The following is a 12,273-nucleotide window of genomic DNA, read 5'->3' as shown; positions in this document are numbered from 1 at the left end:
TTACACCTGCTGTTTTAATCCGTCTCTTTTGTCCATTTTCAACCACTTCTGTCCTGATGTCTTTGAGGGGAGGGTCTGTGTACATGTATGAGCTTTTACAGATCTCTCGATCTAAAGGATGAAATAAGCTCACGCAATTTACATACGAGCACGACCAGAGATGACAGAAAAACATCAGCTGCTCTGACAGCTGCAAGATCGTGCCGAACGCTGTGAGTGTGTGTTAGAAATCGGGAATGGTGAGAGAACATTGTGTTTGGTGTGTTTTTCGTCTTCAAACCAAACTAAGGTCTCCATCTGACAAAGTTTAAAGGTGGAATACCCATGAAAACATCCCAAAATCACAAGGCCAGTGTTATATATTTAGTTAAGATGATAACTTACAATATTCCAAATGTTTCAAACAATGTTTAAATCGCGAGAAAATTGAGATTTTAACCAAGGAAACGGGGCGTGTGAGCTGGGAGTCGCCAGTTAATCGCGTCATATCCGCGTTACCTCGGTTTCCGCTCGTACTGCGTGTAGTTCTGGACAAATGCGGAAGTTGTAGTTGTGCGTTAGCGTCTATCAAGCAACAAACGTCAGCTTGTTTCGCGCATTTGTTATGGAATGGAGCACAATTATTCTTTAGCGATTGCACCTGGTTCTGAGTCTCATAAACGCAAACGTCAACGAACGGGTCAACCAAACGACCCGAGAAGAATTTGGGACAAGAGAAATAAAACCAGCTCAACATCGGTGTGGCCTACCCTATCTCACGACCAATTCGTACGAGTGATTAAAAAGTGGCTAATTCGTATGACCTCACTCGTATGAATTCACACGATTTGTCTAAACCCACGTGATGGTTAGGTTTAGGGGCGGGGTCAGGGGTAGGTCATTCGTTCGAATTCGTACGAATTGGCCAATTCGTAAAATATGTACGATTTAGCAAAATCGTACTAATTTGTACGAGTGAGGTCGTATGAATTGTTACGAATTAGCCACCTCGTAAAATTCGTACGAATTCCCGTGAGATCGGGTTGGTGCGGCATTTCCTAAATGGAGAGAACTTCGTGAAAAACTCGAACTAGAAAGAGACGCCGATCTTGCATGTGTTTTACTTGACTTGTGTTCTGTATGCAAATGTCATTCTAACAATAATACTAATTGTTTTGCATGGTTTACTGACATGTCTTGTTGTCTATGGATATGATGTGAAAAATCGTAAGGTCATATTCACCGCGAATACTTCTCGCAATGTGAACTGTTGGCTGTATCTTAGAAAACGACGTTTATCTGAAAAGTGTTTCCCCTAACATCTGTGATAACTAATTTACTTTTAAACCTTACTTTTCTTGCGGTTATTTCAGTTTAATGAAAAACAAGCATGTGATTAAACGCAACAGTTATAGAAATCGAACTTTACCTCATCCATGACAACTAATTTTCGATTCCCGTCTGACTGATTTATCCACGGTGGAGTTGAAAACAACAGTTCCCATCATTCCGTGTTCCTCCACGGCGTCATCAAGCAAAGCCGTTGTTGTTGTTTTGAATGTAGCGCCCTCTAGCGGCATACAATGTTAGGTATTGTAGCTTTAAATCCAGTCTGGCTAGAGTGCATACCATGCATAGCTATCAACCCTGTGTAGCTATTTTCCTGCTGTCTTCCCATTTTAATATTTTCCCGTAAAATTTCCCGTATTTTTACGCTCTGATCGTGTGAGACGTACAAGTTCGGACAGATTCGGCTTGAAGTCGTTCATTCTCGGATGTTACAAAAAAGCTGTGCACACATCCAAGCGAAATGAGGTCTTGCCGGTCGGTCTTGTGCACCAAACATTTGCCGCGCTCGTGCGGACGCGTTGAGTATAAACGAGGCTTTACTCGGTGTCAGCGCGTACTCTGATCGGTAAAGATGCTCGGACCTCTCCCGAATCATCTCCAGCACCACTATTAATGATTAATGACTTTTACTGTAAACAAAATATTTTCAAGATTTGTTATCACAACATTTTTTCTTTTGTCAAATCATCTTAAATAATTTATTTAGTTCAGATAACTTATTATTTTGAGTTTCTGATGATTAAATCAATCTCTTTCATTGTATTAACTCACTTTTTCCAGTTCAATCAACTTAAAAAAATAAGTAACCTGGTTGCCTTAAAATTTTAAGTTAAACCAACAATATTTTACAGTGTAGTGCTTTATTTTTAAAGTTTGTAGGTAAGAATCGTGTAAAAAAAAATCCCTTATCTTAGGGATGGATTCTGGGAAATCTCCCTTATTTTCAAAGTTCACAGCTATGATCCCATTCGACCACATTATGAAAGCAAAATGCGTTTCCTCTGGAATAGCAGAAAGCGGACAAGCTCAAAGCATTTTACACCCCGTTTACACCTGCACTGTAAAAAAAAAAATATGTTCATGATTTGTAATCACAACATTTTTTCTTTTGTCAAATCAACCTAAATCATTTATGTGGTTCAGGCAACATAATATTTTGATTTTCTGATGATTAAATCAATCTCCTTCATTGTATTAACTCATTTTTTCCATTTCAATGAACTTAACATTTTAAGGTAACCAGGTTACTTAATTTTTTAAGTTAAACCAACAATATGTTTTTACAGTGTGTATTTAGCGTCGTCCACGTAATTAAAGCTTCAATTAATACCTTTTAACATACTTTTCCCTTAAGAAAGTAAAAAGGGTTTGTTAAATCTGTTAAAAAACAGATTGCTTATTCAGATTGACCTTTAGTCCGTTTTTTTTTTTTCCTTCAAGAAACTCCTTGATTAGCCAACCACATAACAACTTACGGCAATGAGACTCTAGGTGCTCGAAAAAGAAGATGTCTTGTGTGTGCGTGAGTGCTTACAGGTGCATGACGGAGCCAGCGGCAGTCTTAAATACTCCGTGTGTGTTGCTGCACATGTGTGTGTGAGTGAGTTTAGGGAGGGGGGATAAACAGATGGAGAAACTGCTCCCCAAAGGGACATGTCATTCATCAAAGTCACCAGCTAGGCCTGCAATTGTTTTCACCCACAGAGAAAGAGAGAGACGGAGTGTGTGTGTCTGTAGACAGGTTTGTGTAAGAGGTTTCTACAAGTGTGTATGTACGAGATCGAAGGCCGGGGATGTGTGTGTGGGAATGTGTGAGTTTGAGAGAGAGTGTCCTTTCACTGACATTTGGTATCAGTGCCGGCCATCAGTTATCTGTTACCAGCGGTGGGCCAGACTCGAACCCAAAAACAGGCGCTGAAAGTCAAACTACCTATTTAAGGTAACACTTTACAGTTTTAATTTGTTATAGTCCACCTGTGGTGAAAAATCAAGCTTTAAATGTTGTTCATACATCTATGTGGTGTTTTTAATATAGAGTATTTTAAGACAAACCATGTGTAAATTCATCAGTCAACACCATAGCTGAGTATTTTCTCCTTAAAACGGCAGTCAATCAAAGACGGACTCAAAATCGTGCGTGAAAAAAGTCTCAAAACGTGTGATCGTCAACGAGTGGAGGCGGGGCTCATTTGCATATTCGTAGAATGACAAACTATATGAAGCAAGGGTATAGGGTTTAGGGCTGTCAAATGATTAATCGCGATTAATCGCATCCAAAATAAAAGTTTGTGTTTACATAATATATGTGGGTGCACTGTGTATAATTATTTTGTATATATATATATATATATAAATACACACACGTGCATGTATATTTAAGAAAAAAATATTATTTATATATAAAGTATTTATATTTATATATAAATATTTATATCATATACATGAAAATATTTCTTAAATACTGTATATTCAAGCATGTGTGTGTATTTATATATATAAAAAATTATACACAGTGCACCCACATATATTATGTAAACACAAACTTTTATTTTGGATGCGATTAATCGCGATTAAAGGCATGAAGAATATTTTTCCATGGAAAAAAACAAATTTTTAATGATTAACTACAGGGGTACTTTAACATTAGTTAACGATGAATGAACACTAAACAATACTTTTGTGTTATACTTTGTATTTTTATTAACCAACATGAACAAAGATTAATAAATGCTGTAAAATATATATATATATATATATATATATATATGGCTCGTTTTTAGTTCATGTTAGCTAATGCATAACTAATGTTATTGAAAAGGACCTTAATGTAAAGTGTAAGTACAAGAAATCACAAAAAGTGTTACCAATCTGTTCAAATACTCACTATTTCAATAATTTTTTTACTAACCTTTTCTGAGTAAATTTATATTCCATTATATTTCAACTTTAAGTAACTTTAAAGCTCAAATAATAGCAAAGTAGAATAAATGTAAGTGCTTGTATACTGTACAGCACAAGCTCATTAAATAGTCAAAAAATGCTTCACTGTAGCTTAATTCTTTCATTTAAAAGCAAATAACAGGAGGTGAGTTCATTTTAAGAGATTTTTTTGTGAAAATCAACTTGGCTAATTTCGTGCTAAACCTGGAGTAAGTCTCTTAATGTCATATTCTGATATTCCAGATATGGCTTGGGTCAATGTAAATCTATGGGATTTTCAGGATTTTTAATGATCATCTCCCAGCTGAAAATCATTTGATCGTTTAGAAAAGTAATAGTACCTCTTCTTAATAAGCTGCATGGTTTAAGACATCATTCATGTCTTGAGTTATGTTATATCAGCTGCTCTATAATGTTTCAGTCAACAGCAATCCAGGAAACCAAACGCAAAAATAAAGCCCACAACAACACCTGGTTTACTAGCACCCCCCGACACTTCTTCACAGCGGAGGGCTTCGAGAGAACAGAAAAACGCTTCATTTCTCCAGAGACGTCTTTCTCTGGCTGTTTTTCTCTCTCTGAGGATGAGGACGAGCGTTGCTATCCTCCGCCGAGCGCTAGATCAGCCCCGCCGCCACTTTCTTCTGCCTAATTATGGCGTTATAACTGCACAAATTGCTGCTAATAATTACATGGCAAGTCTGATCAGAATCTGCTGATGTGTTAGGAACACGCTAGAAAGTGACGATAGTTACGATGCCTCAAATGTATTACGAAAAACTAATGTGATGAACTGATGTATGGTCACACATTCAAATTAGTTTATTGAAAAAAAAAAGGACATCTCATAATGAAATAGGAATATGATAGCTATCTTATTAACATTTATATCACACCGTATATATTAACAAAAATTATAGCAAAAAAAGGTGATTAATTCATTATACACACTTGTATAATTACTAACTATAATAAGGACAACTGTAATTAGAATCCATACTAGATTAATATTACAACCAATGCTAATTACATTCATTTTCACCTCATTGAAAAGTTACAAATCCAGTAATTTGCTGTGAAAGATCATAAATGTAGTCGTCTTTGATAACTGTGGCCCATTTAACAAGTTAATACATCTTAACAAACTTCTACATTTTTGGTTTTGATTTTTTGGACTTAATTTACTGTGTTTTCTGTTCGTATTGGAATATGCACGAGTAAATGAAGAAATGCAAGAGGAAAGGAGTGATGATTTGTGTTAAGTTCAGCTACTCAAGCTGTCATGTGGAGGACGGGTCCTGTATTCATGCATGGGATTCGGGACACAACCGGATGGAGTTTAAAGTAAAAACGTTATTTAATTTAACATTTAAAATGGTAAATGATATCAGTAACTATACCATCTGAAAGAATACATATTTAAAGTTACGTCACTAGTCAATTAAGACTTTTTTTTTAATAGTTTTTGAAGTCTCTTGCTCACCAAGGCTGCATTTATTTGATAAAACATACAGTAAAATATTGTGAAATAGTATTACAATTTAAAATAAATTTTCTTTTTTTACTAAAAATATGACATGTAATTTATTCCTGATTTTTTTCAGCATCAGTGTCACATGATCCTTCAGAAATCACTCTAATATGAGGATTTGCTGCTTAAGACACATTCATTATTATTATCAATGTAGAAAACAGTTTTATGGAAACTGTAAAAGAAATTGATTCTTTTATTCAGCAAGGATGCATTAAAATGATCACAATAGTATTTTCGTAATGTTACCAAAAATTACCATTTCAACTAAATTATGTTTGTTGTAAACTTTATGTTCATCAAATAAAAACCTGAAACAAATTGCATCATGGTTTACAAAAACACTGAGCAGCACAACAGTTGATAATACTAAAAAAAAGTGTTTCTTGGGCTTTAAATCAGCATATTAGAGTGATTTCTGGATCACAGGAATAAATGACACTGTTTACACAACAAATTACACTCATTTTAAATAGTAATATTTGACAACATTACTGTTTTACTGTATTTTTGATCAAATAAATGCAGCCTTGGTGAACACAAGCCACTTATTTCAAAAACATTTTATAAAAAATCTTAAGTAATACTTTTATTCAACAAGGATGCATTAAAATGATCACAATAGTATTACCGTAATGTTGCCAAAGATTACCTTTGTTTTAAACTTCATCAAAGGAACCTGAAACAAATTGCGTCATGGTTTCTATAAAAATACTGAGCAGCACAACAGTTGATAATACTAAAAAAAGTGTTTCTTGGGCATTAAATCGTCATATTAGAGTGATTTCTGAAGGTTTCAAAAACATTTTGTAAAAATCTTAATTAGGGATGCACCGATATGAAAATTTAGGCCGATACCGATAACCGATAATTCTTTATATTTGAAAGCCGATAACCGATATATCGGCCGATAAACTTAAATCCAAATCTTATCTAATTTTGAGAGCCTGATTACAAAAACAAAAGTCTCACAATTAAATCCATGTCCCAAGCGCACAATTATAATGATGTTCTTATCATAGTGTTGTATAGCCGATATGACAGATTTGCGTTGCACATGTTGTCTCGAACCAGATTTTAATTTTTTTGAAGAGATTTCAATCATATGTCAAGAAATTCAAAAACAAACAGTTCTCAACAAGTGTCTCAGCTGAAGGGAATAATACATTATTTATCGGCTTTAATATATCGGCCAAATTTTCTTACCAGGCCGATAACGATAACATTAAAAATGAACGTATATCGGCCGATACCGATATGTTGGCCGATATATCGTGCATCCCTAATCTTAATGATTCCAAAATTTTGGTTACATGAAATATGATTATTCGAAATGTGATTTTTCAAACTAAATTTAAATTAAACGAAACCAATTAAATAAATAAACAAACGAATCACCTGTGAATCAACAAAAAACACACCTTGTTTAATGATTTTTCAGGTGATTATTCAGACTGATACACACACACACAAAAAAAAATTGTGCTCAGGTTTCATGAATGAGGCCCCATAATATGAGCGTCCCTATTAACTCGCGTCGCTCTCAAATCGCATCACATCCTGCAAAGTCAGACGTTTGTTGGCGTTGTGGACGGCCAGATGAGCAGAGGGATGGAGAGAAATGTGGACGCACATTTTAAAGAGCTCCTTCCCCCTCCCCGCCTCGGAAATAACAACAGAGTCATCTAAAATCAATCAGCAGGGCCGGCTAACGGACTGCTCCGGCTACTCCGCGCGGGTCGATACGCGCGCTGCCCATTGTGAGAGCTAAATTGCCACTACCATCAGCAATTTAGAGAACTGAAGATGAACGGAGAACGCGGCGTTTGGTTTAGTCGTAAATATAAAACACGCGAACAAACACGCAGGTGGTTTGGGATTTTGGTCTAAAAGCGATCAAACGATATATTCCAAAAGGAGGACTGATGAAAGAGGGATGACGAGAGAGAAAGCAGGAAAAAAAGCAAACAGGCTACAGAAATCCAATAGTTTAACCTCTGTTTGAGGCGCAGTGGTGGCCGGTGAAGGACAGAGGGGGGAAATCAATACCAACTGATTTGCAGAAGGAGGAAGAGTGGGAGGAGGAGAGATGGGAAAACAGACAGACAGCACAGATAAAAATAAAAAGAAATCCAGATTATACAGAGGAAGGGAATAAAAATGTTCCTATACGTGGGGGGGGGGGGGGGGGGGTCGTACCTGTCGGGGAGAGCAGACCTGGAGAGAGCAGCCCGTGAACACCGTGAGGAAGCAGACGAGAGCTGTCCTGCATCGCCACGCCGAGAGAACGCTTGGGTGGACGACCAGGCCGAGAACTGGAGAGAGATAAAACACAGACAACAGGGGTTTTACTAACACCAAATACACCGAATCAGAAAAAAAGTACTAAGATTACACAACTTTTATGTTGTAACAATGGTTTGTGTGTTAAAGGTGCCATATGTAATAATTGAGGTAAAAATATCCAAAAAGAATGAGAAGAAATAAGTGCAATGATGTCATTAAAAAACTGACAAGTTATAGATATAAACCTAAATTAGCATTCTAAATTACTAGCCCCGGCCCGGCAGGTGTCGTAATACCAGTTTCGGCCATGGGAGGCGGTATGCGGGTGGGTAACATAACCACCAGCCAAACTGCAATAGACGAGTAACTCGCGCGCTTGTGTGTACTTGAACCTGATGTCAGTCGTGTGGAAATACAGCCCACTACTATATTTGAGTTCAAAAAATGATTGGTCGACATTCCAGACCGAACTTCCCGACCAAAAAATGTTGTGGGCAGAGTTCGGGCTGGCATCCAGACTATGTTAATGCCTTAATAACAAATAATTTATCAGGTGCAATTATGCTGTTGTGTATGGTGGCGACACGCAGGCTAACTTGAAAGTATTTGGAGGTACAGAAAAAAAGTGTTTTTGCGGGAAGGAGCGGGACGAAACATAACTGTTGCGGGCGGGAGAAAGTAATATAGAAAGTTGAGAACGTCAGTCACAACGACCCACGTTTTAAAAAAATAGCCGTGTTTTCTTAATTTCCGTATAATATTTTGTGTTATGGGATCAAATCACCTGGATAATGCGTTTTTTGATTGGTGAATACCAAACATAAGCAACTTCAATGACATGACCCTCTTTTTTTTTCCAAAAATACATTTAAAAATGTCTTGAACACATTATACTATATGATACGATCACTCACAAAACATGATAATTAAGTTTTTTAATTTATGAATATTTCCTGTTCTGATATCGTAATGAAGACAAAAGCTTCATTAAAAAAAGAAATTCTTTATTGGTGTAATATAATTGTTCATTAGTACACTGTAAAAAAAAAGTAAGTAACCTGGTTGCCTTGAAATTTTAAGTTGATTGAACTGGAAAAAGTGAGTTAATACAATGAAGGAGATTGATTTAATCACGAGAAACTAGGGCTGGGCGATATGGCCAAAAAATCATATCTCGATATTTTTTGGTCAAATGGCGATATACGATATATATCTCGGTACTTTCTACGTTTTCTATTTAGATAAAGAAAATCTTTATATTTAAAAAAAAAATATATATATATATATATATATATATATATATATATTCACATTCGGCCCAATGATATCCTACAAACAATGTTGATATTGAAGGATATGGAAACAAATATAATATAGGCTATGCAATATATTATGTGCAAAAAGCTTTTGTTTTTATATTGACTAAAAGCTAAACTAAAAATGAAAATAAAAACAAAAACAAACGCACAAACTATTTATATTAGCCTGCATTTGATTACCCCATTATAATCACTTTCACTTTCATTAAAAATATATACTTGTAGGTTTAAAATTCCACATATGGCACATTTATTTTCTCCAACAACAAATATTTTAGCAATATGTTTATTTTAGTCAGAATTATTGCGTACTACGTAGTACTATTCACGCGCATGCGCGCGCCGGCGCTCGTTCAAGGAAGCATGAATTTTAGCGGAGATTCACTTGCAGAAGCTCGTCCTCTTCTGACATGGACATATTTGTTGTGAAATGGACATATTTGCTTTACTTTCTAACATTTACAGTTGGAGAATATACCTGTGAAATGTAAGTTGAGCACTGAGGAAAGCACCACATCTCAAACGCATTAAACAGCGCAAGTATATCTGTCAGTCAGCAACAGTGTCTGTCAGAGCATTTGACAGGGCGGCAAGCTGCCTTAAACTTGTTAACTATATCAAAGTGATTTTGACGCAATTAATATAAGCTTGTGTCATGTTTAGGACAAATTGTACTACGTAGCCTAGCTACTTTCACTGCAGCAGCTCACACTGCAACCTCCGCTATTTTTCAGATGTGCTCGAGTCATATCAAACTACTGTATCGATATAAACGGTATTGCCTCATTCCATATCGTTTCAAAAAATATAACGATACATCGTACATACTCGATATATCGCCCAGCCCTACGAGAAACTCAAAATATTAAGTTATCTAAACTAAATAAATTATTTAAGTTGATTTGACAAAAGAAAAAATGTTGTGATAACAAATCTTGAAAATATTTTTTTACAGTGTATTCCTTTCGGGGAAAAAACAACTTAAACTTTTATATTTCAAGTACGGAAGCGAATTGCGTTCACTTGAAGAAAATCTACTCCGTTTTTCTGAATTAACGAGTTAATTATCTCAGAATTACGAGAATTTTTCATGGAAAAAAAGTTTTTGCTCTGTTTTTCTAAATTAACGAGTTAATTATCTCACAATTACGAGAATTTTTCATGGGGAAAAAAAGTTTTTGCTCTGTTTTTCTGAATTAACGAGTTAATTATCTCAGAATTACAAGATAATTTTTCATGAAAAAAAAAATTCACTCTGTTTTTATGAATTAACGAAAAAGTTTTGAGATAATCAAGTGGTTAATTCAGAAAAACAGAGTCGATTTTTTTTTCTTCAAGTGAATGCAATACTCTTCCGCATCAATGAGCCTTTAAATGCTGTAAATGTGATTCAGTCTCTCAGACAGAACAATGAAAAGGAGAGTTATTTTGAAGCAGAATCAAGTTATTACAATTTACACACACACACACACACACACACACATCAAACCAACAAACATACGGTTATATATCATCCTCTGTCATGATAGATCCATGAACAAGCACAGTCTTCGAAACATGTGCCGCTAACGTACAACACGCTTGACAAATTATTCAACACAAAACACAAACACACACACTTGTCTCTCACACTTCATTATGAGAGGGGCTTTCAAAGAGACAGGTACATGACAGTTCGAACTCTGCGCGAGGGTGCTGGCAGAGCAAAATAAGCCAGAAAAGCAAAATGCTAATGCAACTGCTGCATATCATTGGATCGAGTCCAAGAACAACAAGCGGCAAGTCTTTTTCGCCATTCGATTAGTCCTGCAGCGTTAACAAACACACACCAGAGCAGAATCACCACTAAACTGATCACAGCAAAGCAAAGAGGAACGGCAGCTGCAGTGAATCAGTGATTGGCTCTTTCATTCAGAAGGCGGGACTTAATTTGGCAGATTACACATTGCATATTCACCCATTCATAAGTAATATGAGTGCAAATATGCGTTTCGCTTCATTTAGACCTTCAAATTGTACAATTATAATAATTATAAAGTAATAATAATGCCGTTTGCAAAATATGCTTTATTTTTGCCGTCATATTTGGGGTCATTTGGCGTGAAGTTTCAACCCCTGGCCTAAACTGTACTATCACCACTCTCAGATTCAAGACCTTAGTAGAGCATATATACATATTTTTATGTTTCATTTCAGAATTAAAAGCAATACTGCAGTAAAACAATGTCAATAAACAGTATCTTTGCTACAAATGGTAAACTTCAAACGACCGTTGTCCATACGTCACCTTCCTCTCTTTCCTGCTCCGAGATATTTTAGTTTGACAAGCTTGTCAAGGTCTGTGGCGAATGCGAATCACTTTGGACCATCACATTATTACTAATCTAATTAAAAACTATGAACAGTGGAGCGTGTTGGAAAAGAGAGGCAATCAACATGAATCACTTTAGCTGTTGTAGCGCCGTAAGTGGAGAGCAGTCGATGAACGAGAGTTAACTTGTTAAAAAAAAAATATCAGCACAGTTTGCCAGACCACAGTTCCTCTTTTGTTTGACTTTTTTCAGTGAAACATACTTTTTATGCATGAGATTTTATTGACAGAGAAAATAGCGGGGGATCGAGACATGACCAAGCTGCAAACTTACGGTCTCTCTCTAAAAACTAACACCAAAGTGCAATTCATCGAATGGCCACTAGAGACAAGCTCCAAAAGAGTCGATCCCACGGACCCCCATGTTAAAATGGCCAACTTTACAGCAGAAAATAATCAACTCACGACGCAATACGATTCACGAAACGATTTTCTTGAAAAAGTAAGATTTAAGAAGTTACAAATGAAAGTGTCCCTTTTATTATTTTATCTATGGA

General features: G+C 36.0%; 1 protein-coding gene and 1 long non-coding RNA gene across 3 annotated transcripts in view; one reads left to right on the top strand and one right to left on the bottom strand.

Moving 5' to 3' along the window:
• The window catches only part of dacha (dachshund a), a 186,364-nt gene that overhangs the window by 101,126 nt on the left and 72,965 nt on the right, over positions 1 to 12,273 (bottom strand). For both annotated transcript variants that reach the window (XM_039676399.2, XM_089123736.1), the window contains exon 2: positions 8,000 to 8,115. In XM_039676399.2, coding sequence (XP_039532333.2) covers positions 8,000 to 8,115 — 116 coding nt within the window. The remainder of the gene's footprint in view (positions 1 to 7,999; positions 8,116 to 12,273) is intronic.
• The window catches only part of LOC120482269 (uncharacterized), a 191,894-nt gene that overhangs the window by 134,521 nt on the left and 45,100 nt on the right, over positions 1 to 12,273 (top strand). The window lies entirely within an intron of this gene.

The sequence above is a fragment of the Pimephales promelas genome, chromosome 19, assembly GCF_988280905.1.
Source record: "Pimephales promelas chromosome 19, fPimPro1.hap1.1, whole genome shotgun sequence".
NCBI classification, from domain to species: domain Eukaryota; kingdom Metazoa; phylum Chordata; class Actinopteri; order Cypriniformes; family Leuciscidae; genus Pimephales; species Pimephales promelas.
Note: the sequence above shows the minus strand (reverse complement) of the source record. Positions and strands in the feature narration are given on the sequence as shown.